This window comes from Lutjanus erythropterus, chromosome 17 (assembly GCF_056507025.1).
Source record: "Lutjanus erythropterus isolate fLutEry1 chromosome 17, fLutEry1.hap2, whole genome shotgun sequence".
NCBI lineage: Eukaryota > Metazoa > Chordata > Actinopteri > Lutjaniformes > Lutjanidae > Lutjanus > Lutjanus erythropterus.
In genome coordinates this window covers 25,679,812-25,707,324 of record NC_139333.1, presented here as the reverse complement: position 1 = coordinate 25,707,324, position 27,513 = coordinate 25,679,812, and the positions used below count along the sequence as shown (strand labels likewise).

The window sequence follows — 27,513 nt, the reverse complement described above, 5'->3', positions numbered from 1 at the left end:
CATACATACATACAGGTTTTCACACACATGCATACATACATACATACATACAGGTTTTCACACACATGCATACATACATACATACATACATACAGGTTTTCACACACATACATACATACATACATGTTTTCACACACATACATACATACATACATGTTTTCACACATACATACATACATACATACATGTTTTCACACACATACATACATACATACATACATGTTTTCACACACATACATACATACATACATGTTTTCACACACATACATACATACATACATACATACATACATACATGTTTTCACACACATACATACATACATACATACATACATACATGTTTTCACACACATACATACATACATACATGTTTTCACACACATACATACATACATACATGTTTTCACACACATACATACATACATGTTTTCACACACATACATACATACATACATACATACATGTTTTCACACACATACATACATACATACATACATACATGTTTTCACACACATACATACATACATACATACATACATGTTTTCACACACATACATACATACATACATGTTTTCACACACATACATACATACATACATACATGTTTTCACACACATACATACATACATACATGTTTTCACACACATACATACATACATACATACATACATACATGTTTTCACACACATACATACATACATGTTTTCACACACATACATACATACATACATACATGTTTTCACACACATACATACATACATACATACATACATGTTTTCACACACATACATACATACATACATACATACATACATACATACATGTTTTCACACACATACATACATACATACATGTTTTCACACACATACATACATACATACATGTTTTCACACACATACATACATACATACATACATGTTTTCACACACATACATACATACATACATACATGTTTTCACACACATACATACATACATGTTTTCACACACATACATACATACATTCATGTTTTCACACACATACATACATACATACATGTTTTCACACACATACATACATACATGTTTTCACACACATACATACATACATGTTTTCACACACACACATACATACATACATACATACATGTTTTCACACACATACATACATACATACATACATGTTTTCACACACATACATACATACATACATACATGTTTTCACACACACACATACATACATACTTTCACACACACACATACATACATACATGTTTTCACACACACACATACATACATACATACATACATACATACATGTTTTCACACACATACATACATACATACATGTTTTCACACACATACATACATACATACATGTTTTCACACACACATACATACATACATACATGTTTTCACACACATACATACATACATACATACATGTTTTCACACACATACATACATACATACATACATGTTTTCACACACATACATACATACATACATGTTTTCACACACATACATACATACATACATACATACATACATGTTTTCACACACATACATACATACATACATACATACATACATACATACATGTTTTCACACACATACATACATACATACATGTTTTCACACACATTCATACATACATACATACGTTTTCACACACATACATACATACATACATACATACATACATGTTTTCACACACATACATACATACATACATACATGTTTTCACACACATACATACATACATACATACATACATGTTTTCACACACATACATACATACATGTTTTCACACACATACATACATACATACATACATACATGTTTTCACACACATACATACATACATACATACATACATGTTTTCACACACATACATACATACATACATGTTTTCACACACATACATACATACATACATGTTTTCACACACATACATACATACATACATACATACATGTTTTCACACACATACATACATACATACATACATACATGTTTTCACACACATACATACATACATACATACATACATGTTTTCACACACATACATACATACATACATACATACATACATGTTTTCACACACATACATACATACATACATACATGTTTTCACACACATACATACATACATACATACATGTTTTCACACACATACATACATGTTTTCACACACATACATACATACATACATACATGTTTTCACACACATACATACATACATACATACATGTTTTCACACACATACATACATACATACATACACGTTTTCACACACATACATACATACATACATACATGTTTTCACACACACATACATACATACATACATGTTTTCACACACATACATACATACATACATAGATACATACATGTTTTCACACACACATACATACATAGATACATACATGTTTTCACACACACATACATACATACATGTTTTCACACACACATACATACATACATACATACATGTTTTAACACACACATACATACATACATACATACATGTTTTCACACACACATACATACATGTTTTCACACACACATACATACATGTTTTCACACACACATACATACATACATGTTTTCACACACACATACATACATACATACATACATACATGTTTTCACACACACATACATACATACATACATACATGTTTTCACACACACATACATACATACATACATACATACATGTTTTCACACACACATACATACATACATACATGTTTTCACACACACATACATACATACATACATGTTTTCACACACACACACACACATACATACATACATACATACATACATACATGTTTTCACACACACATACATACATACATACATACATGTTTTCACACACACATACATACATACATGTTTTCACACACACATACATACATACATACATACATGTTTTCACACATACACACATACATACATACATACATACATGTTTTCACACATACACACATACATACATACATACATGTTTTCACACACACACACATACATACATACATACATGTTTTCACACACACATACATACATACATACATGTTTTCACACACACACATACATACATACATACATGTTTTCACACACACATACATACATGTTTTCACACACACACACATACATACATGTTTTCACACACACATACATACATGTTTTCACACACACACACATACATACATACATGTTTTCACACACACACACACACACACATACATACATACATACATACATACATACATACATACATACATACATACATGTTTTCACACACACACACATACATACATACATACATACATGTTTTCACACACACACACATACATACATACATACATGTTTTCACACACACACACATACATACATACATGTTTTCACACACACACACATACATACATGTTTTCACACACACACACATACATACATGTTTTCACACACACATACATACATGTTTTCACACACACACACATACATACATGTTTTCACACACACACACACACACACACACACACATACACACATACACACACACATACACACACACATACATACATACATACATACATACATACATGTTTTCACACACATACATACAGGTTTTCACACACACACATACATACATACATACATACATACATACATACAGGTTTTCACACACATACATACATACATACATACATACATACAGGTTTTCACACACATACATACATACATACATACATACATACAGGTTTTCACACACATACATACATACATACATACATACAGGTTTTCACACACACACATACATACATACATACATACATACATACAGGTTTTCACACACATACATACATACATACATACATACATACAGGTTTTCACACACATACATACAGGTTTTCACACACATACATACATACATACATACAGGTTTTCACACACATACATACATACATACATACAGGTTTTCACACACATACATACATACATACTTACATACAGGTTTTCACACACATACATACATACATACTTACATACAGGTTTTCACACACATACATACATACATACAGGTTTTCACACACATACATACATACATACATACATACATACATACATACATACAGGTTTTCACACACATACATACATACATACATACAGGTTTTCACACACATACAGGTTTTCACACACATACATACATACATACATACATACAGGTTTTCACACACATACATACAGGTTTTCACACACATACATACAGGTTTTCACACATATACATACATACAGGTTTTCACACACATACATACAGGTTTTCACACACATACATACATACAGGTTTTCACACACATACATACAGGTTTTCACACACACAGGTTACCACACACACAGGTTACCACACACACAGGTTACCACACACACACACACACACATATATACATACACACAGGTTTCCACACACATACATACACACACAGGTTTCCACATACATACATACACACATACACACATACACACACAGGTTTCCACATACATACATACACACATACATACACACACACAGGTTTCCACATACATACATACACACATACATACACACACACAGGTTTCCACATACATACATACACACATACATACACACACACAGGTTTCCACATACATACACACACACATACACACGTTTCCACACACATACATACACACACACACACACACGTTTCCACACACATACATACACACACACACACACACACACACGTTTCCACACACATACATACACACACACACACACACACGTTTCCACACACATACATACACACACACACACACACACACGTTTCCACACACATACATACACACACACACACACACGTTTCCACACACATACATACACACACACACACACACACGTTTCCACACACATACATACACACACACACACGTTTCCACACACATACATACACACACACACACACACACACACACGTTTCCACACACATACATACACACACACACACACACGTTTCCACACACATACATACATACACACAGGTTTCCACAACATACATACATACATACACACACACACACACACACACACACACAGGTTTCCACATACATACACACAGGTTTCCACATACATACACACATACACACAGTTTTCCACATACATACATACACACATACACAGGTTTCCACATACATACATATATACAGGTTTCCACATACATACATACATGTTTCCACATACATACATACATACAGGTTTGCACATACATACATACATACAGGTTTCCACATACATACATACATACATACAGGTTTCCACATACATACATACATACATATATACAGGTTTCCACATACATACATACATACATATATACAGGTTTCCATATACATACATACATACATACATACATATATACAGGTTTCCATATACATACAGGTTTCCACATACATACAGGTTTCTACATACATACACACACAGGTTTCCACATACATACACTCACGTTTCCACATACATACACACACGTTTCCACATACATTCACGTTTCCACATACATTCACGTTTCCACATATACATACATACATTCACGTTTCCACATACATACATTCAGTCTTGTTTCCACATACATACATTCATTCATTTTTCCACATACATACATTCATTCATGTTTCCACATACATACATACATACATACATGTTTCCACATACATACATTCATGCTGATGCCGTCAGTTTTGCGCATGACTATACAACAACAACAGGATTTCTGAATTTCGTCAGAAATCAACACATGAATTTAGTAGAAATGTTCATTAAGGCCTGGAACTCGCTGTCGGTCCCTGTGTTGTTTGACTCATCAACATGGAATTACAGAAGGAAGCAAAGCGCAGTGAGTAAAAATCAAACTGGCCTGTGGCTGCAGAATTTTAACAAGAATTACCATCTTGTGGTTGTAGCTGCAAGTTTACGTGCATATTTTTCCCAGAGTCATTATAAAACGTGTACTGAATATTTTGAAGGAAATAAAAGGCATTAAGTTTCACTATATTGACATGTGATTCCAGTGAATAATATCATGCCGTCTTCACGTATTAATGTCATCACCTCATCATTTTATCCTATTAAATGTGTGTGAATTTTTATCATAATAAGCAGATTAATTTTTTGAATCATGGCCACAAAGAGGTCACAGTAACCTTGACCTCTGAATTCTTATCATCCTTGAATCTAAGCGGACCTTTGTGTCAAATTTGAACAAACTGCTTAGAGGTGTTTTTGGGATTCACAAGACGGGATGGCATGGACAGATGTGGCTGTTGAGGCATGAAAATGGTTGCTCAGATAAAATGCTGGGAATACTTGACCAATCAGAGATGTTCAGCGCTGCTAGTCCCACCCCCAAAGTTCCAGTACTTTTGGAAAATACTTCCCCCAAGCAGTGATTTTTATGGGGGTTAGAAAACCGTCACCAGACCCTGGTCCCTGTAATGGAAACACACTGTGTTCCTAAAAAGGTTCCTAGTCCCTGGGGAAAGTTTTTGCAGTGGAAACACGGCAAGCTGGAGGCCTACCTCTAAACTAAGATTTTGACCATTAAACCTGCTAAGCGTCAACATTTTAATATTGTCATTATGAGCATGTTAGCATGCTGATGTTAGCATTTGGCTCAAAGCACTTCCTAAGAACAGACTCAAATTCAAACTTGCTTCTTTTGTTTATGTGGAAAATCATTTCCATGCTTCTACCTTTGTAGGAGCAATTATTTTCTTTGAAATGACAGATTCTGGTGCCTTAAAGAGAGCAAACTGCAAACATAAACAGCTATAAAATCTGAACTAAAAGAAAGCAACCTCTCCTGATAGTGTGCATCTGATCAAAAAACAAAAAGCTTCAGTGGTTGGTCAGAAAATTAACTTTTATATCATTGCGGGTCAAATAAAGATTTTAATCCAAAGTGAGTAATTTTAATCCGTTTCATATAAAACATGCCACTGCCTGCATGCACACAGTTACAATGTAAAGCTCATTAGAATAACAGCACGTCCGTTGTCGTTTGTGAACTGGGAGACGGGTCCAACGGAGTGAGAGTATAAATAGCTCTGAGCGTTTAAAGGGTCTCTGTGGACTTAGTTAAAACTGCTTAATCATGTGTGAATGGAGACGACGTGCAAACATGCACTCACATGCTGCCGTTGCACACAATGCACAGTGCTAACAAACGCATGTGACCAACCACCACTGAACCAACAGGAAGGTCAAAAACCACACTGTCCAAGGAAGGTTAAAAAAAAACAAAAAAAAAAACACACGACAAAATGTGAATTGGGAGCCGACATTCTGGGCAAATGGTGTTATTCAGACATGAAAATGTGGAGGGTTGACGTACCTGAAGAGGGAGTACGGCTGAGTCTGAAACATGAACACGTCTCTGCAGTGATGTTGTGATGGAGCCCTCAGGACGGCCACCTGACGAGAGGATGGACGACAACGGGTCAAATACTGGCATTTTTTTATTTACAAATTATGAGTAGGAGGGCACAAAATTAAATAAGATAATTAATGTTCAGACATTTGTTATCCCCAGAGGATGAATCTGTACGAGTTGTTTACTAAAACAGCCGATTGTTGAGTCTTCCCAGGTTATTAAATCCTGATGTTTTGGAAATGAGATTCACCAATCAGCTACCTGTGATTGGCCAAAGTCTTCAGTCACAGGTGAGATCTTCTAAAGCCTGAAAACAGAGCCAGGACGGGGAGCAGAACTCTGGTTTTCTTACAGACTACTTGAATTAAATTATGCTTAAAGGTTATTATGGAAATTTTTGCCCAATGACACCAAAAATAAACTGCCTACACCAGCCTTAAGGCACTTAAGCTTTCTTTATGCAACACTTCTAATCGCTGAGGTATAACTGGCTCACACGACGAATTGCATAAGTTGAAACAATAATACAGAAGGAATGAGGGGCTTAAAGGAGTAATGCTGCAATGTTTTGCTGACGTCTGCACAATCCGAAGAGGAAAAGATATTACATTTTAGTCACCAAGACTTTGTTGTGGGGCTAAAAATAAAGTGTGTGAATAACAGTAACTATCAAGAGTGCAGTTAGGAAAAATTATCTGCTAAATTCTTCAGAAAATAATTTAAAAGTTTTCCCATCACATACCGAGTCCATCAGGATGCGCATGTTGCTGCTTCCTCCGAACACGACCACGTCGTCGTCACTTCCGAGGCACGCCGTGTGACACACCCTAAGGGAAGACAAACACACGGGTGAATTAAAAAAAAGAAATTACACACAGTTTACCTTAGTGTGTGCATCATTTTACCTTTCTACTATGTGAAGAGACGCACACAAGACTTTCATAAACTTGAAATAAACTACCTGGGCTTGTCCTGGTGTGGATGCGTCACCTTGGTCCACTCTTTCTTTTGTGTGTTAAACTGCCAGGCATCATCTATCAGGAAGAGGTTAATGATGAAATACAGATTAAAAACACAGGAAGCCTCAACTTTCATGAAGCACCTGAGCAGTGATGGTGTCCTTTGTTTGTAGAGTTGCAATATGAAAAAAAAGAAAAGTCCTTCACTCTTGGGCAAACTTGTTCAAGGCAGATTATAACAGATTAAGAGGATTATAATATACAGATAAAATATTTTCCTGATGGTTTCAGCATTAACAACAGAGCATGGATGAATTATTTAATGGGCCAAAGTCTCTGCTCTCAATCAAGCAACTACAGAGACACAAATAACAAAACAACAATGAGACGACAAAGAGACAAAACAGCCACAAAGAGTGAGGCAAGAGGACTACAAAGAGACACAGAGGGAGCACAAAAACATGCAAAATGACCACAAAGAGATGCACATTGACCACAAAGAGACGCAAAACGACCATAAAGGGACATGAAATGATTGCAAAGAGAGACAGAATTTCCACAAAGAGAGAGAGAACTCGTAGAAGTCGACCCGCACGCTCCACCTTTGTGGTCTTTTTGTCCCCAGGGATCTGTTCTCTCATGATCAATCCGTGAGGCAGACTCTTACCCATGCAGCAGAGGACATGCAACATGAGTATTTAAAGTACACAAAGTTAAATGTAGAAGCATTAACGATGCATAGTTATTCTGTGGTTCAGACTTACTGAGAGTGTTTCCGTCTGTGCCCAGGCCTCCATATATGAAGAGACCGTGATCCGATATGGGCGTCATGGTGAACATCGAACGCCCCAGAGGTGTACACGACTGGGAGATGTTGCTGTTGGAAAGACACACACACACACACACACACACACACACACACACACACACACACACACACACACACACACACACACACACACACACACACACACACACACACACACACACACACACAGGTCAGTAAATCCTTGGAATAAAAAGCTGTAGAAATCTATCCTATAATAAAAGTTACAGCAACTGTTGCACGTGTGAAAGAGGTCTTACAATTTAGTCCAGGTCCAGGTCTCCAGGTCCAAACAGAACATGTCCAACTCTGCAGTTTCCTGCAAACATACGAGCATTTTGAAATTAAGTCAGTCTTCATACAAGCAATTTGTCTAATGTGTTAATCAGTACAATACATACTTTATGGACAAAAACATGAAGACATCCATACATTTCACCCACGAGTGATCGCTGACCATTTCTAACAGCCTACATTCTAGTTTCAAGTAGGGCTGGGCGCTGCCAAACTTTTTAAATCCGATCTAATACTTTGACATACCAATTTCAAAAATTATCACACATTTTTCAAAAATAATGGAGGGTTTTAGAGGGAAAAGAAAAGAGGAACAACTACATGACACATACCAGCCATCAATAACAAACTACAACAGCAAATATGAGTACAAGTGAATAAAAAGAAAATATCACAGAAATACCATGACAAAATGAAAACAAAGCATTATCTTCAACCTCCTTAAAACTTTCAGTGTGTGTTGTCTTTAAATATTTTAACTTGTGTTGCTGCTGTGTGGCACCAATGGTGCATCTTGCTGTATTTTTAATATACAGGTGAAAAGTTGCACCACATGTTGCATTCCCTTGCTGTCACTCTCTTAAAAGTTTGATGCACGTGTGTGACTGTGCGGCTGCACACTCAGTGCAATGCAATACGATACAAAGTTTTGTTATTGCTTTACGTATACTGATCATTTTTGAGTAGCTTGTGAGAATCGATCTGCTCATCCCTCGTTTCAGACTTTGCAAGATATTTTAAAACCTGGCTGCTGGGATTTGCTCCCATGCAGCCACAGGAGCCTTGGTGAGGTTGTGTGCCAACACCTGGCGCTCTCTCCCTCCTCCACATTCTAGTTCAGCCCAAAGATGCTGGACTGGGTTGAGGTCAAGGCTCTCTGCAAACCAGTCTCCCACACAAAACTAAATTAAATTTCTTTATATATCTGACTTTGTGCACGCGGGAATTGTCACGTCACAACAGGAAAGGGATGTTGAAACAGGAAAGGACCTTCCACAAACTGTTGCCACAAAATTGGAAGCATGTTATTGTCTGAAATATCTTGGTAGGCTGCATCATTAAGATTTTGCTTTACTGGGACTGAGAGAACAAAACCAAATGGCGTCAGATCACAAATGCACAATGTGGACAGGGGTGTCTACATATTTTTGGCCATATGCTGTTTATATTTATAGCATATAAAAGCTGCTCAGCAATGTCAGGCCAACTCACCACACCACCTGAGATGTAACCTTTGTTCCCCAGAAGAGCACTAGCATGGCTGCCTCTGGGCGCAGGAACAGGACCCTGGACATAAAAACAAACAAACAGTCTAAAACAGTCGTATTTTTTATTATCTCAAAAGTAAATGTACAAAGAAAGGGCTATAAATAATACCATGTCCTCTCAGTCAACATGAATCCTGTTCTACTCACCTGAGTTTCTGGCATGCTCCATGTAGCAGTATGTGTGTTAAAAACATTGACTTCATTGTTCCAGCCCCAGCACCTAAATAACGCGTTTCCAATTGTTGTCTGAAAGACGAGATTGGAAAATTATCATGAGAATCAGTCAAGTTTAACAGATGATTATCACCAAAAACCCACAAAACCAAGGAACCACCTCATGTTTTGTTCACGTTACTGGTCAGTTTAGCCACCATGAGGAAAGAATTAAATGCATTTTCTCTCATTAGATATGCTGTTGTGATGCATTATGATTTACCCAGGACATCTCTTCCACGATGAAGCTGGTTGATGATGTGTTTTGTACCTCCCCGATGGTCTTACACCCATATCCACCAAAGTAGATTAATCTGCAGCAAGAAAAAAAGTTTTCACGCATCAAACTACAGGAAACAGTATTTTCTGTGAAAAATCTCGATGAAATTCTTATTTTCAGGTGATTATGCACCAACGAAAACATACTTGTGTTCCATTTCTGCCATATTCTGTCTGTAAATCATGTACACTGGACCTTTAACGAAATGGCTTTGTTCACATCATGCAAATCCAGATGTTCTAAAACAGTCCCCTGATGTGTCCTCTTTTCCAGTCATGCAAAGTGCATAGGCAGGTATGTAAACAATCCTGTTTGCAGCGCAGCTGGTTGCTTCCATGCAAACATGTGGTTAAAAAGACAGTATATGTGCAGCCAAAGTGACATTTCTAGTGACAATTCTCTAACATAGCATTGGTTTGCAATGTTTTTATTGCAGCGCTTTGTATCAGCACAGCACAGTACAGGTGATACCCAAAAAAAGTACCAAGTACCATTACTTTTGAGAATAGAAAACCAAAACCCAGTTAGTAGAGTTGAGCCAATTCCTCCTGCAGAGCTGTGAACGTGTTTTTAAAATGAAAAATGAGCACTTCTTTGGGGGTGAAAAGCCTCCCATGTTTAAGTCGGCTTGTGAGCAGGACTGACCTGTCTCTGTGCACCCAGCAGGAGTGTTTGTTTCGTGGCGATGGTGTCGTTCCCTTGGTGTCCGTCACTCTCCTCCATGCGAGGCTCTGCTCTGTGAGGTCGACGCTGAACAGCTACAAACAGGAGAATCAAATATGAGTAATAATAGTCCCATGGCACTCCTGGATTTGCCTCAGGGTACTCCAGTTTGCTTTGGCACAGCGTTTAGGAACCACTGATCTCCAGTGTGTGGGATGAGATTGGTATAACGGCATTGTTGCAGTCCACACCCCCGGTACAACAACTTTAAAGCTACTGTCTAAACATGTTTTATGAAGACCAATTGTTTTAAGTAAGTCAAGCTCTCTCGTTTATGCCTCTCAGGTCTTTTGCAAAAGATACAATATTGCTCAAGACACTACCTGTTTAATCTTGAGAATTACTTTGCCTAGAATCACCTTTGCCAACCAGTCAAGTTGGTTCCTGAGATACCGCTTGTGCCAGAGGTGGGAGTAAGTCACTGTTTTGCAAGTCACAGGTAAGTCTTAAGTCTTAAGACATGACAAAGTCCCAAACAAGCTACAATTTAAAATACATCTCCATCTTTAATTTTTGAGTTGTACATTTTGCAAACTGCATTTATTTTTTGGTTGATCATCTTGTGGTTTAATACCAAAAAACACCCATCTTTGGTATAATAACAGAACGTTAGTTCTTCATGGTTCTCTCCTGCAACTTGACTGGAAACTGTCAGGTTGGTTCAAAACAAATTGGGGAATTACGTGTCGACTTGCTGGGAATTGTTAACGTTAGCTGATTCAGGAAGTGACTGGACTCATGCCGACTCATAATCTTTCGGAGGCAAAAGGCTCAAGTCCAAGTAAAGTGACGAGTCACTGGTGTTAAAAGTTCAAGTTGAATTGCAAGTATTTTTTGATTTTCTCAAGTCAGTTCTAAAGTAATCAAGTTTGTGACTAGAGGCTGACTTCAGTCCATGGCACCGGTTCGTGACAAGTTTGAGAAAATTCTCTCAATGCGTTCTTGAGATCACGTTCACAGGAATGGGACGTACCCACGGACAACCCGAAAAAACACAATGCCTTCTGTCACTGCTGTCGCCGGGGCAGAGGCATGACAACAAAGACAACTGCAATACTTAAGTGATGATTTTTTATTTTTAAGCCACAGGAATGTTGCATATTAGTCCTTATGATCCACTAGAAGAGTGTGCTGGTGGCTGCATTGACAGAGAACCTGCCATCTGCCTGTATCTCATTATTTTTGCAGTGCTTGGGCCGTTTTACCGACCCAAAACATCAGGATTTGAGGTCCTGTGAACGAGACTCAATCAGCTGTCCTTGGGGTGCATCATTTACAAACAGCTTGGAAAAACCTACTGATTCCACCTTTAATTTCAGTCCAAATCCATATTGTAAATTGCATCTACTTTGGTACTGACCTTATTTTGTGCCCATACCTCTGTTTGACAGTGTGTTGTGTTTATCTGACTCTCGTCAAAAACAAATTAGAACAAGTTTTGGATGTTTTCATACAATACCTGTTGATAAAAAAAAAAAAAGTGTGACACAGGCAATATTCCCTGTCTTGCGCTAGTCCCACTTTTCACCTTTAATCTTTTATGGCTACATTTAAATCACCGAGCTAAAAACCTGATTTTCTGAAAGTCAATCAACTCTTTCAACCGCTTGGACATAACAATATTCGCTCTGCACGATAAAGACTTTTAACCTGTTACCAAAGTTGCAACCATAGACTTATAATTTATTGATCTACATTTTTTTTATCCATAGGGTTTTTATATTTGTAAAACTTTCCTTGAGCCAAAAAAAGCAATTTACATTCTGACGTGAGTAAAAAGGAGCCCTCTGGAGGATGCGTCTACCAGCTGGTTCTTTGCTAAGCTAACTGAACCTCAGCTTTTCTTCATGGTCGTCTTGCTACATCTTTTTCATCATTTTGTGCGCGATATGCACCAGACAATTGCACAAGTCCCTCCAATCAGAGTCCCAAGCAAGTATCAAATAATTCGGTCCAAGTCTCAAGCAAGTCCCAAGTTTTTTTTGTCATGGGCAAGTCAAGTCAAGTCACAAGGTTATGTCGAGTCAAGTCGAGTCAAGTCACAAGGTTGTCGAGTCAAGTCAAGTCGCAGATTATGTCAGGTCAAGTCTCTCACTATAGTTCCTCATCCAAAAAGAGCATGCAGTCTAGTCTGCATGGATTAAAGCATAAAGCTGTTAATTTTATCTATTCTTACATTACATGTTTGATCATTTAGACCAAGGTAGATGGGGAAAGGCTACATTCCTGGGCCCAGGTTGGAGGGTGCAGGGGCTGCCAGGACCATAGATAAAGAAACTATATACTTCTATTTCTTTATCTATGGGTGGGACCTCATTAAATTACGGAGTAATTATTTAAAATATTTCAAAACAGGCCTATTTGTGGAAAAAAATCTAATATTTGAGTTATCTAATAGCTTCCCCCCCCTAGTTGTCCTTAATATAGTGAAGACCCCCCCCCCCAAAAAAAAAAAAAACCCACACACAAATGGTTTGGCCATCAAACTTTGACGTTGTCTTTTTTTTTGTTCAGTATGCTTTATGTGCGGTCGGTAGAAGTCTGATGCACAGAAGAAGAAAATAAAAAAGAAGAAGAGAAGAAGAAAATAGAGGCTTTAGAGATTTATTAAATATTTTTTTAAAAGGTGATGACCATAAAGCTGAGACCTTTACAGTCTATGGCTGAGACGAGCAAAGTCAACGTAGCGCAGGGTAAAAAAAAAAAAACTGAAAACAAAAACAAACAGCGAAGCTATATGTTTACCAGCCTTGTAATACTGTCCAGCTCTAATGTTAACATCCATAGGTATAAAAGCCACGACACGTCATGTTTTTGACAGGAACAGCTGACTGACTGTCAGAGAGGAGGCAGAGAGAGGAGAGAGAGGAGAGAGCAGCAGTCAGGTGAAGGAGGGGCTCGTTGCACCGTGGCGAAGCGGGCGCGCGCGGGGGGAGAGAGAGAGAGAGAGAGAGAGCAGCAGTCAGGTGAAGGAGGGGCTCGTTGCACCGTGGTGAAGCGGGCGCGCGCGGGGAGGAAGAGAGAGGAGAGAGCAGCAGTCAGGTGAAAGAGTGATGAGGGAGGGGCTCGTTTGTCGTTTCTCCGTTGCGGTGCGGGGTTTGGGGCGGCAGTCATCTTGTCTCAAGTCGAGTCGAGTCTCGAGTCTCTGACCCTTCAAGTCAGAGTCGAGTTGCAAGTCGTCAAATTTGCGACTCGAGTCGACTCGAGTCCGAGTCCCTGTGACTCGAGTCCAATTGTCTGATATGCACTGATGGATACACTAAGGAATCGTCTTTTCTATGCATTATTTCTATACAACCATGCAAAGTAAAAAACAATTCCCCTTTAATGCAGCCTGTTTTGAAGAATTAAAGGAGTAGGAAGTACAGATTTGTGTTAAAATGTAGGAAGCAAACACTAAAAGTGTTTCCCACCTCTAAATGATACAGCAACACATTAGAGGCACAAACTGGCTGCGGCAACAAGAGAACCGGCTCGTGGTCGTCTGCGGCGACTCACCTCGTTTGTGTATCCAACAGAATCACATCCTGCAAAGATGTAGAGCGTGCTGTTCACATGAGCGCCACAGGAGCCTGATAAGTCTGGAGGTTTGTCTCCGGTTATCTCCCTCCGCTCCCTGTCACACACACAGAAAAACAGTCAGCAAACTGACTATCTTTATCAGACAGACATGCTCGCCGTCCGAGTTGACATCCAGAGCTCAAATGTCAAGATGACACAGTTCATATCAGCCTGCTTCCTATCTCACCATGTCCCGCTGTCCAAATCACAGAGCCATATCTCATCGCTGGGCAACAAGACGTCCTCTCCAGCAACCACCTGAGAGGGGAAAAAACAGCAGAAGATAAAGTCTGAAAGCACACTGTACTTGTAGTCTTATCTGCTGAACACAGCCACACATATGCAGTTTCTGGATGGATGTTTTTTTTTGGTTAAAAATGTAAATCTGACCGTACAGGCTCATGTTCGTATGTGAAATTTGATGCATTCTGATCCTATACAAACTGTGAGTGGATATGTTACCTACAGCAGCAACAATGAGGATGCAACAAGATATGCTTAAAAAAAAAAAAAGTTGTCTTGTTCAAACATGTTCCTCCAGGGAAAGTTTCACACATGGCTGTCAGTTGTCATCAAGTTGATTGCGAGAGCGTTCCTGCATATTTTCCATGTCAACATTGGTCTCTATCTGCAGATCTGTTACCTGTTTATTAGGCAAACAATGCAGCAATAAAACCCAGCTTTTTAAAAATGAAAAGTTCATGCTAAAATGAAAAAAAAACAAAAAAACATTTATCCATCTAGACTGTTTTGGTGTGGCTTGTCGAGATGTTGTGTGCAGTTTTGTGTAAGAACTATTTTCTTTCTATCGAGCTACACTCGCCAACCGTATCACAGAAGTGTGCATCTACTCATGGAGGAGAGGCTTGTGACTGTGCCTGAACACTGACATTAAACAACTGTTAGCTACTGTTAGCTAAGTTGACTAGGCGGTTTCGCATAAAATTAAACTAAGACAAGCTGCAACTTTAACTTATAAAATTATGTTTTAAATTGACAAGCAATATGTGAATAATTCATGGCACAGTTCAAAAAGAATCATAATATAGTGTCTCACCATACACTACATAACAAGTTTTGATTTCACATTGTCTCAATAATTTGATTCAGATTTCTTTTTAACTTTCTCAATTTATACTTTTCATCTTATTGTGAATTCATCTCTCATAACTATGATTGTCTCAAATTCAACATTTCACCTTTAAACAGGTTCATGGGGCGCACCGGAAGGGGCGTGACTAAGTAGAAGTAAAATACTTCCTACATGAAGCTGCTCACAACAAGGTGTTTGGATTATCTTGATTAACCTGGTCATGATTTCTGGGTACAGACACACAAACCGAATGCCATTTGGTCCCATTATACTGGAGAGGCAGACATCTCTACTACTGATATTTCCAAAACTCTGCAACTCACACGGATTAAAAAAAAAATAAATAAAAAACTTAATTTGAAGATTTTTTTTTAAATTACAATGTTTTGTCCACCTCATTTAAAACCATTAAAAAGTAGATTAAGAATTAGAAACACCTGTCAGTATGATGCACTACAAAACACCGCAAAAGAACCAAATAAGTAATTTTAAATGACCATAAAAACACAAAATATCTGTAAAAGTTAATGCAGAAGTGTCGTATTTGTCTTTATTTGAAAAAAATACACAGGAAAAATGAGAGAGTAATTTTTTCAGAGTTACCATTATTTTCCTCTAAAAGAGTATTTTTTATTCATTTTGGATTGTAATTATTTCCAGTGGCCACTAGAGTAGGAGGAAAAAAATAGAGAAAATCCTACTGGAGTAATATCAAGAACACGCCCACTAATGTTTCTTAGGTTTCGTTTCTGCCGCCATCTGTTATCCCTGCAGTGGAAGGTCGAGGTGAAGTGGTGGACGGCGGTAAGCCAGGTAAGTCAGCAAAGTAGCTTACTAAACGGTTTTATTTAAGATAAAATGTCAGCAGAATTTTTGTTGGCTTGCTTGAAAGGTAATGCTTGTGAGTAACATTGCAGCTGGCGAGTTTGTGGGTCTCACACACTGCATAACTGCCAATGTCGATGCTAACGTTAGCTTCAGTACAAATTGTTAGCTAGATGTGAATTTAAACCGAGCCTCACTCACGTTAGCTTAATTTACCACGTGTTTTTACTGAGCTTACTGTTTATTGACCATTTTATCGAAGAAGGTTTTAGTTGTGCTCTCGGTTAGTAAGTGTGTTTAAATTTATTTTTTTATGGGCCAGTCTTGTATGTGTGGACTGTTTTCTCTGCTGTTTGGTTAGCAAGCACGTGTGTTTTACTCTGAGTTGAGTCATGACGTTTTACCGGACTTGTTCATAGGTTTTTAAGTGGGGTTTTTTGTGTGGACAGTTAGCAAGCACGTGTATTTTACTCTGAATTGAGGCATTTACACGACAGTTTTAATTGCTTTTCGGTTAGCTAGCTAACCTACACATGGACCGTTAGCAAGCAAGCACGTGTATTTTACTCTGAATTGAAGCATTTACACCGCCCGTTTAAATTGCTCTTTGGTTAGCTAGTTTTTTGGGGGGGTTTTGTGGACCGTTTTCACCTGCTGTTTGGTTAGCAAGCATGTGTATTTTACTCTGAATTGAGTCTTGTAACTTTAACCTAAGGTTACGGTTTTACCTGCTCTTCGGCTAGCAAGTGTTTTTTTTGTGTGTGTGTTGTAAGACACAAATGGAGACATTGGCTGTGAGGAACACTCATCCGTTACACAAATAAGTTGTGTATTTCCCCGTGTAGCAATGAGTGGAATGGAATTATGCGAGGTTTACGTGGTGAACTCAAATGAAAATGGTTCCCCAACCATTCTTCCAATAGCAGCTCAGAGATGTGGTGTTGTGGTGTGTGCTGGCGCAGCAGCAACATTACGTTTGGTAGGTAAATGCATTTTTGTATTTATTGTCTTTCTTTTAGCCTTTGTCTTTAATGATCTGAAATTTTTATGTTTTATTTTATTGTATTTCTAAGTTCTTGTAAAGCACCTTGAATTGCCTTGTGTATGAATGGTGCTATACAAATAAAATTGCCTTGCCTTGCCTATGTGAATTGAAACGCATGTTAACACATTTGAAGCACCCAACGAGAAAAATAATTATTTTACCCAGCTTTCAAACAGCATTTAATTAGGTGCAAATGCAGAGTGGTATGGAGCCTACCTGTAGATGGGGCTTTTGTAGTACTTAAGCTAATTGTAGCATTCAATGCATGAATTGTTGTGCTCGATATCATCTTAGTAACTGTTTTATTTTTTATTTTTTCCCATAAAGGATGCAGGCTGTAAGAGTGAAGTACAGAGACCGCCAGAAATACATTTGTTATGAAGGGCAACTGACCTTCAAATCATTTTTGGAGTGTGGTAAGTGAAAAAAATTGCACAACCTCATGTGTAAATTAGTGGTGCTGTCTTATTATTATTATTATTATTATTATTATTATTATTATTATTACTATTATTATTATTACTGTCAAGGACCCTTAGAAGTATATGTATTTGATTTTGGAATCTCTAAATGTTGTTTCGTGTACCCTGAGAAAAAGAATTATTTGAGTTAGAAAAATCTTCATGATTTAAAAAAAAAATAAAATGCAGATCTACAAGCTCAGCATGGCACTCGTGCTACAGTATGAGCTTGCAGATCTGCTATTTTTGGAGTATAAGATCCTTGTTAAGTGGTTCGGATCTAAAGTGACGCTGATGTGACCTTTTAATAAAAATAAGATTAATTACACAACAGAATATCAGTCTTGTGCAATATTGTTTTGTCTTCACAGTTTCCAAGAAATTTGACATTCCTACCTTGGACCTAAAAGTCTATGATGATTTAAACACTGAAGTTGATGAGGATGCATTTGCGTTTCTTGTAACAAAACCAGACCTGGGTGTGCTTGAGGTGTGTTTGTCCAAGGGCTCAGATTTTGGCGGTGAGTCACTTTTTAACTTGGAGTCTTATAATCCATACAATCCTGGCTAACCTTGTAATGCAACATAGTAAAGAGAGACTTACCCATGTTGCATGACATTTTGAATAATTACCTCTTCTGACACTTAAGAAAGCATCTGAGGAATAACTAGCTTGGTGTGTGGATCCATCCTAATCTAACGTGATCTTTACATTACTCTTATCACAGATTATCCCCTCTTGCTAGTGACATGTTATTATAATCACACCTGTTATGTCAACATGCTAGATTCAGTGAGCCCCTCTACAAGCCACTCCATTGCCAGCAGCAGCAGCTCCTTTCTCAGCTCTGGTGCAGAAAATGAAGGGGACTCAGAGGACACCATCATTTTGCAGTCTAGTCCTGCCCAAAGAAACAGAGATGACCTGACTCGTCTTGCTCAGGTAAGCTTTGCAGATGGAGTGATCAAGATGGTGATTCTGATAAAAAAAGGGGAGGGGGAGTGGCCAAGTAAAGTTGCAGAGAAATACGGGGCATGGCTAACATTTTTATCACTGTAAATGTAATTGGCCACCAAATCCCTGTGTCCCTTCCCTCTTTTTTCCCCCACACACTTAGATCATTGAAAACATTCTGAGGGAGAAACCTGGTGGAGAGAGGATCCTTACAGAGTATGCTCGGAAAAAAAGCCTAACAGATTCCAGAAGACGTGACATGGTGAAGATATTGGTTGCACACATGGCGAGTGAACATGGGTATGTTGTCATGTAATTAACATCCAACCCAAACATTTATGATTTTATTTGGTACAGACCAAATGCAGAAGGCATCGGCATAGCAGTACTTTTGTTTGGATCTCTCTGTGTGTGTGTGTGTGTGTGTGTGTGTGTGTGTGTGTGTGTGTGTGTGTGTGTGTGTGTGTGTGTGCGCGTGCGCGCACTGTAGGACGAGTCCTTCAAGGCGTGTTAAAGAGGACTACGCAAAGGGCATCACTGCCTTGTTTCCATACCTGGCCGATCCCCAGGGCACTTTGGGCTATGTAAGTACATAAAACAAGTCTAACCTTTTAATCAATACTTCTAGTATTGATCCAAAAACCGAGTGAGATTTCAACCAAATATTAAAGGGATAGTTCAGGTCTTTTGACATGAATCTGTATGGCATCCTCATCAGCAGTGTAGCGCATCAATAGTGACTTACCACCGACTGCGTCCTGTGAGCGGAGTTCTGGCCTGGTTTTGGTGTTGACGAAGGTAGTCCGGCTAGTTGTCTGGGGTCACGAAAATAAAGCGTTTTGCCTCTCAAAACAGTATGCGTTCAAAATAGCGCCAGGCGATTTTGAGGTCTGACTTTTTTGAGGACAGCAGTTTTGTGATGCAAATATATCACTCTTTTGAACGCATATTGTTTTGAGAAGCAAAACGCTTTATTTTCGTGACCCCAGGCAACTAGCCGGACTACCTTCGTCAACACCAAAACCAGGCCAGAACTCCGCTCACCGGATGCAGTCGGGGGTAAGTCACTGTTGATGCGCTACACTGCTGATGAGGATGCCATACAGATTCATGTCAAAAGACCTGAACTATCCCTTTAACATTTTTGTATGCTGACCCTTTCTCCTAACCTCAACAAGGTGAACACAGCACATTTCAGACTGGTTGACCTTGATTTTAGCAATTCTCCAGACAAGGACATGTTAGTTTTTTAAGGAGGAAAAATAAAACGCTTTCTTGGTTTTTAGGAGCAGTATTACAATCCAGTAGATGGGAGTGGATTTCTTGCATGGAGAGTGAAAACGCTTCAAAAAGAAGCCTCAGAGGGACAAAAGAAAAGAAACCCTCAGCCACTGACAGGTACATGATTTTGAGTGTAGTTAGATTTTTTTTAATGAGAATTCACATGTTAAATTCATTTTTAAAGGGCATTTTCAGTCACAGTGGATGTTTACCTCAGATATCAGGTCACCTTTGATCATTTAATTTCATACCATCCGTACTCCCAACTGCAGCGTGCAGACATTTTATATTCTGTTTTTGTTGAAGAATTTACAGTTTTTTTTTAATTTTCATTAATGAGCTCTGGACTAATTTTTAAAATTTCCTGGGGTCGCAAGTTCTGTCTTGTTGCGGTATGTGGTTTCACTGTTACAGGTCACTGTTCACTGGTAACTGTTACAGGTGGTCCAGATTCTGGTGACAGAACCCCCGTCAGTAAGGAAAACCAGCTAACCACGGAAACCCAGTGTCATGAGGCCATCGCACTCATGCAGCATACAACTGATGAAGCAATCATCAAGGAGAAGATGAAACAGACCTTCACCTATCGCCAAGCAATGGTTCATGACCCAGTGAAGTCCTCTGAAGTATTCACCACCTTTCCGAGATTTCTTGACATCACGGGAATGGTATGTCGCTCTTAAACTGCCTTGCATTAAAATCGAGCTGAAATGAAAAATGACCTTAAACAGATCACATCCCTGGTCATCCCTGGTGCATGTATTAACAATGTATGCCATGTTGTTTTCTGTTTTCCATCTTGTCTGCAGATAGAGCAGGATTTCAGTCTGATGTTTGGTGATGACATCTCTGCTAAGTTCCTGGAGAAGTGGCCTACTCACTACAGGCAGAAAGTCCTTGAACAAAGCCGTGGCCTCACCCAGACAAGCGACCTTGAAGATCTTCTTCATAACGCTGAATCCACAACAGAAGAACTGGATGATGGTACACTTGAATTAAAGAAATAATAATAATAATAATAAGAGGGAAATGGTTTTGAAACAAAAATATAAACAGTTTAGTAAAAATGTCTTTCTGAATTTTCTTGTATTTTCAGGATGGGACAGTGAGATGTCCTCCATCTTGCTCCTTATCCACCTCATGCCACCATCACCTCATGGCCGCAACAAGAGACCAGGAAAGCTCTCCGCCAGACAAGCCATTGACCACCTTGTGAAATTTATCAAGGTAATGTTACAGTTTAATTGAAGTTTAAGAAGGCTCACTGTTCTGGCCATAATATTAAACCTTAAAACTATACTCTTGTGAAATCATGCGATGACCATACTCATCTGTAATCAGTGAGGGCCCTGTGATATTTATCTGATTTTGCTCCCCACAGATCTATCATCAGCCTGAGATATGCTGATATGAATAAGTTTATTTCTTTTACATTTAGCAGAATAAAAAATATAAGGCTGAAAATGTTATGGTTCATCTTGCGTTTTGTTTCATTAAGTGATTCTGGTGATGATGATGGGGCCCTTAACTGCAACAGATTAATTTTAATAGCAAGACTAATTAAGTTTTCTTGTAACAGACTGGGACCAGTGTTGAGGGGCATCTGGACAGCATCACAGAGAGCCGTCAACCCTATCTACTGGCTGTGGGGACCCGGAGGAGCGCCATACACAAATATTTCATTGTGATTGACAAACATGCTATCCCGTGTCAGTCACCAGATTCTCTTGCCTCTTTTGACGAGCTTTTTAAAGCTCATTTTGTCTTCGCTACCTCATACAACAGGGATCTGGCCAATGTCTACCACTTCTTGCAAACCGCTGTTTACCAGATTGATGCTGCTACCACCAAGGTGAATCCCAGGGTCAAAGAGATGAGAGCTCGGATGCTGCACTGATTTTGATGCTTTGGTTTGGAGGGTTTTGATGCTATACTGCAAAGATCTATTTTGAGGGCTCTGATGCTGCACTGATTGTGATTGAGATGTTTTGTTTTATTTGCAAAGGCCCTCAGGCAAATGCCAATTCACTAATTAAGCACTTAAAGTTGATCCACGGACTTTGTTCAGGAAAGACACTTCGTCTGAAATGTGGTCAACTTGGTTGTTGTCATTTTTTTGGTACTTTTTCTGGGTTTCGAAAGCATCTTAAAGCACATGAACCTTGTGATGATCCTGGTGAAGGCCCCTCTACAACTGAAGATTTAGCCGGAAGTTTTGTTGATGACTTTCCATCAAACAGTGCCCCTTCTGACCCAGTCCTCCTTAATAAGAGTCTTGTAGACAGCTGTGCTGCAACAGTGGCTGAACTTAAAGTGGCAGGTGTAGGTGAAACAATCATTAATTCTTTGGTTACTTCAATGGAAGAGATTGTTGATGATATCCAAAATCAAGCAAAAGAATCTGTGAAGCAGTGTCTGTCTTTACATGAACCTATCAAAACTGAGGTTGAGTGTAAAATTGATCAGTGCTTTGAAAAAATTGAAAATCCCTTTGGTGTCTTAAATTCTGAAACTAAAAGAAGGCAGTATTTCACAGAGAAGTGGGGAAGGGTGGAACCCGTTGAATTTGTTCTTGGTACAAGATTTGATACACGGCGCAATCGGACTACTGGAACTTATGATCCAGCTGTTGTTACTGATAAATTTGTTTATATCCCAATTTTGAAAACATTAGACTTAATTTACAAACACCCGAAGATAAAAGAGATGATGCAGAGTCATTCCAGTTCAAGAGAAGATCTTCTTAATGACTTTTGTGATGGAGATCTTTTCAAGAGTCATCCTTTATTTTCAAAACAGAAGCATGCAATTCAGTTGCAACTTTTCTATGATGATTTTGAATGCGCAAATCCATTGGGCAGTAAAAAGGGAATACATAAATTAGGAGCAATCTATTTCACCTTACGTAATATTTCTCCAAAGCACAACTCAATGCTGCTTAATATTCATTTGGTCGCTTTATTCCATGCACAAGACATTAAAACATATGGCTTTTCTAAAATACTTGCTCCAATTGTGAAAGACATTAAAGAGCTGGAGACTAAAGGAATTCCGGTCCGACTGTATGAGGAAAATGTGTATGGAACTATTGTCCAAGTTACTGGTGATAACCTTGGCCTTCATGGTTTGTTTGGTTTCGTAGAATCATTCAGTGCCAGATATTGTTGCCGCTTTTGTCTTGCTGAGAAAGAGGACTTTCAGACAGAATTCACAGAAGATTCACCCAAGATAGTGATGCGAACTCAAGCACTTCACGCAGAACACTGCCAGATAATGGAGAAAACTGCTAGTCTTCCGTATGTGATGGGTGTTAAACGTTCTTGTGTTCTAAATTCCTTGCAGTACTTCAATACATGTGAAAACTTCTCTGTAGATATTATGCACGATATCTTGGAGGGCGTGGCACAATACGAAATGAAGCTGCTAATACTACACTTGATCAAAAACTACACAACATCAAAGGAAATAGACAGAAGAATTAAGAACTTTAACTATGGCTACATGGAACAAAACAACAAGCCACCTGCATTGAAGTTAGTAGAGGACTCAAATGACTTAGGTTTAAATGCGATCCAATCTTGGTGTTTACTTCGCAATCTACCACTTATATTTGGAGACTTGGTTTGTCGAGATGATCAACACTGGTATTTGCTTCTGTTGTTGCTTCAAATAGCAGATATTGTATTTTCTCCTATGTTATCAACTGGCATTACCATTTATTTGAAACATTTGATTTCAGAGCACCATGGGTTATTCAAGCATTTGTTTCCCAAAAAGAAGCTACTGCCAAAGCATCATTTTATGGTGCATTATCCTACATGTATTCGTAAAATTGGACCACTTTTGCATACCTGGTGCATGCGCTATGAAGCGAAGCACAATTTCTTTAAAAAGCAACTAAAAAGCTTCAAAAATATAACTAAAACATTGGCAAAGAAACACCAAAGTCAAGTAGCATATAGTTGGCAGATATTTGAGCCCGACAGACTGGTGCTTGGTCCAAGTAAAATGGTAGCTTTAAATGTGATGGACAGGGGCTGTGAGATAGCAGAGGCTCTTCAGGTAGCAATTGACACTAAGGTGTTAGATGTTAGATGGGCCAAACACCATGGAAATATGTATCGTCCAGGTTTAGTTGTTTGTCTGAAAGTGCTTAATGAGATGCCAGTTTTTCACAAAATCCACCATGTTGTTCTTAAAGATGAGAGGTTACTGTTGTTTACATTTGCACTACAAACAGTGTGTATGGATGAGCATTTTTATGCATTTAAAGTTGTGTGTACTGCAGATGGACCTCATGTTGTTGATGTCAAAGAGCTTTTGTGTTACAAAGCATTCGATATGCAGATGTCATACAATAATGATGATTCAAGTTCATTTATTGTTCCATACTGTTTCCTGTGATAAAAGAATCGCTAAGCTAACTATTGCACTGGGGATGAACAGTGGATTTCAGAATGTCTTTGCCCATAACTCAAATTCTAATTTATTTTTATTTTCTCCTCTTTTATCTGATACATCTAATCCACCCAATTTCAAAGAGCACATTGTGTCCAAATTGTGATGGCCCACCAATTGGGTGTGAATGTTTTGGCTGGGCTGATGGCTATTGCAGAAATTTACAGCCTTATCTGCAGCTACTGATGGTGTGGTGATAGTGTGCATACCTGTTTGCAATATTCTGTTTGTTTTATTATGAAATTATAGGGATGTGTCACCCTGAAAGACTTTTTTCCCCTCATATTGATTACCCTGCCTGTGGAGCCTTATTCATGGAGATTTTTGTTGCATGTATTATACAATGCTGTCATATTACAAAGGCCAAACATGTATATTATGAGTGCTCAGTGCATATGTTATGCATTTAAGAAAAATACAATTACATTGTTGAATTTTATTTCTTGTCTTTTTTATTTCAAACATTTTAATCCAGAGTTGTTATTATAATCAATATTGAGTAAAATACAACTCTTTATTGAGTGAAATAGAACTCTATTCATAGTAGAATTAGGCCTCTGTTTTGAGGCAGTTACTACTCTGTACAGAGTAAAATACAACTTTATTAATAGTAGAAATAGAACTCTTATGAGGCAGTTACTACTCTGAACAGAGTAAAATACAACTCTGTATTGAGTGAAATGGTGTTGGAGTTGTTCTCACTTTATGCTAAATTGAGTAAATTTTAATCTTGTGGAGTAAAATATGAACTCTCGATAGAGCAGAAATAACTCTGAAAATTTAACTCTTTGACGAGAGTAAATTTTACTCTTTTTGGACTGGGACCAAATACTATCTTTTTGGGAGTAAAATTTTACTCAAATTGAGTCAAATTAACTCTTCAAAATTTTCTGTGTAAGTAGTGAATGGTTAATTTCAGCCTGTCGTTGAATGATTATTGGAGTCAGAAGGACACACGAAGCTCTCAGAGGACAAACAGGCGATTACAGGGATTAAAGGAGACTTTTAAAGACTTGTTTATCTGGTGACGCGCGTCTCCTCGCAGATTTACCTGCACAGGTAGGTCTGAAATAAACTCCACACGCCGTGGTTTCTTACCTGGTAACCTCCCCACACATACAGCGTGTTGTCGTCGTCTATGAACGCCGTGTGGCTGCTCCTCTCCAGCCGGCTCTCCGGGGCGCTTCTGTCGGCAGCATCCATCCCCGGTCGACCCCTGCGCTCCTCCGCCCGCTGAGCCGCGACGCACCGCTCAAATTAAAAACAAGTAAAAGGAAACGCGAACAGGAGCAGAGACCCGTTCCTCCTCCTCCTCCTCCTCAGAGAAAGCAAATCCGACTGTGAGGCTGGAGGCTGTGCAGAACGTGTTTTACAGGCTTGTGTCCTCACTTACTCCTCCCATCAGCTGTTGTGCAAGTTTACAAACAAACACATGGGCTCATTTAACATCTTCAGGGCTGCAAACATCCTGAGAATGTGCGCGTTTTCATAAACTGAATCCTCATATTCACTGTCTGGGGGAAAAGGGGGCTCGTGAAAATCTTTAACTTTAAAGTTCATCCTGCAATTTCTGCAGTTTTCATCCAACAAAGTGAAACATATTAAGGCCAAATAAATTAAAGAGAGACGCTCTGATTCATCCAACGCGGTCAGGTGTGACTAATGAGAATAATATGTGAGGGAGCGGTCATGATGAGATTAGCTGCACCTGAGTTCGTCTCTCTGTGAGTCTGTGCCTCATGATTAACCGCAGACTGAGTACTTTTACTCAAGTACTGCACCAAATCAAAGTAAAGTAAAGCAAAGTAAATTCTCCAGTTTATTCAGGTAAAATGGACCTGA

General features: G+C 38.6%; 2 protein-coding genes across 2 annotated transcripts in view; one reads left to right on the top strand and one right to left on the bottom strand.

Annotated features, from left to right (window-relative positions):
- LOC146312306 (kelch domain-containing protein 1-like) overlaps nucleotides 1-27,000 on the bottom strand; it is a 42,972-nt gene extending 15,972 nt beyond the window's left edge. The window contains exons 1-12 of the mRNA XM_084740723.1: nucleotides 26,770-27,000; nucleotides 15,741-15,811; nucleotides 15,491-15,608; nucleotides 11,915-12,027; nucleotides 11,213-11,303; nucleotides 10,924-11,022; nucleotides 10,721-10,795; nucleotides 9,475-9,533; nucleotides 9,153-9,265; nucleotides 8,391-8,463; nucleotides 8,172-8,256; nucleotides 7,391-7,470 (exon numbers count right to left, since the gene is read on the bottom strand). Coding sequence (XP_084596849.1) covers nucleotides 7,391-7,470; nucleotides 8,172-8,256; nucleotides 8,391-8,463; nucleotides 9,153-9,265; nucleotides 9,475-9,533; nucleotides 10,721-10,795; nucleotides 10,924-11,022; nucleotides 11,213-11,303; nucleotides 11,915-12,027; nucleotides 15,491-15,608; nucleotides 15,741-15,811; nucleotides 26,770-26,874 — 1,082 coding nt within the window. The 5' untranslated portion in view covers nucleotides 26,875-27,000. The remainder of the gene's footprint in view (nucleotides 1-7,390; nucleotides 7,471-8,171; nucleotides 8,257-8,390; nucleotides 8,464-9,152; nucleotides 9,266-9,474; nucleotides 9,534-10,720; nucleotides 10,796-10,923; nucleotides 11,023-11,212; nucleotides 11,304-11,914; nucleotides 12,028-15,490; nucleotides 15,609-15,740; nucleotides 15,812-26,769) is intronic.
- Nucleotides 18,845-23,110, top strand: LOC146312307 (uncharacterized). The gene is made up of 10 exons (XM_084740029.1): nucleotides 18,845-18,932; nucleotides 19,349-19,498; nucleotides 19,766-19,992; nucleotides 20,096-20,232; nucleotides 20,423-20,516; nucleotides 21,219-21,330; nucleotides 21,655-21,881; nucleotides 22,023-22,197; nucleotides 22,310-22,440; nucleotides 22,793-23,110. Exons 1-10 carry the CDS (start codon nucleotides 18,845-18,847, stop codon nucleotides 23,108-23,110), a joined length of 1,659 nt encoding a protein of 552 aa, XP_084596155.1.
- Nucleotides 27,001-27,513: the final 513 nt, after the last annotated feature.

Excerpts from the sequence above, each read along its gene's own strand:
- LOC146312307 (XM_084740029.1), top strand. The coding sequence starts at position 18,845 with ATGCAGGCTGTAAGAGTGAAGTACAGAGACCGCCAGAAATACATTTGT. Across the intron at positions 19,499-19,765 it reads CAAGGGCTCAGATTTTGGCG|ATTCAGTGAGCCCCTCTACA; the intron begins GTGAGTCACTTT and ends TCAACATGCTAG. Across the intron at positions 22,441-22,792 it reads ACCTTGTGAAATTTATCAAG|ACTGGGACCAGTGTTGAGGG; the intron begins GTAATGTTACAG and ends TTCTTGTAACAG.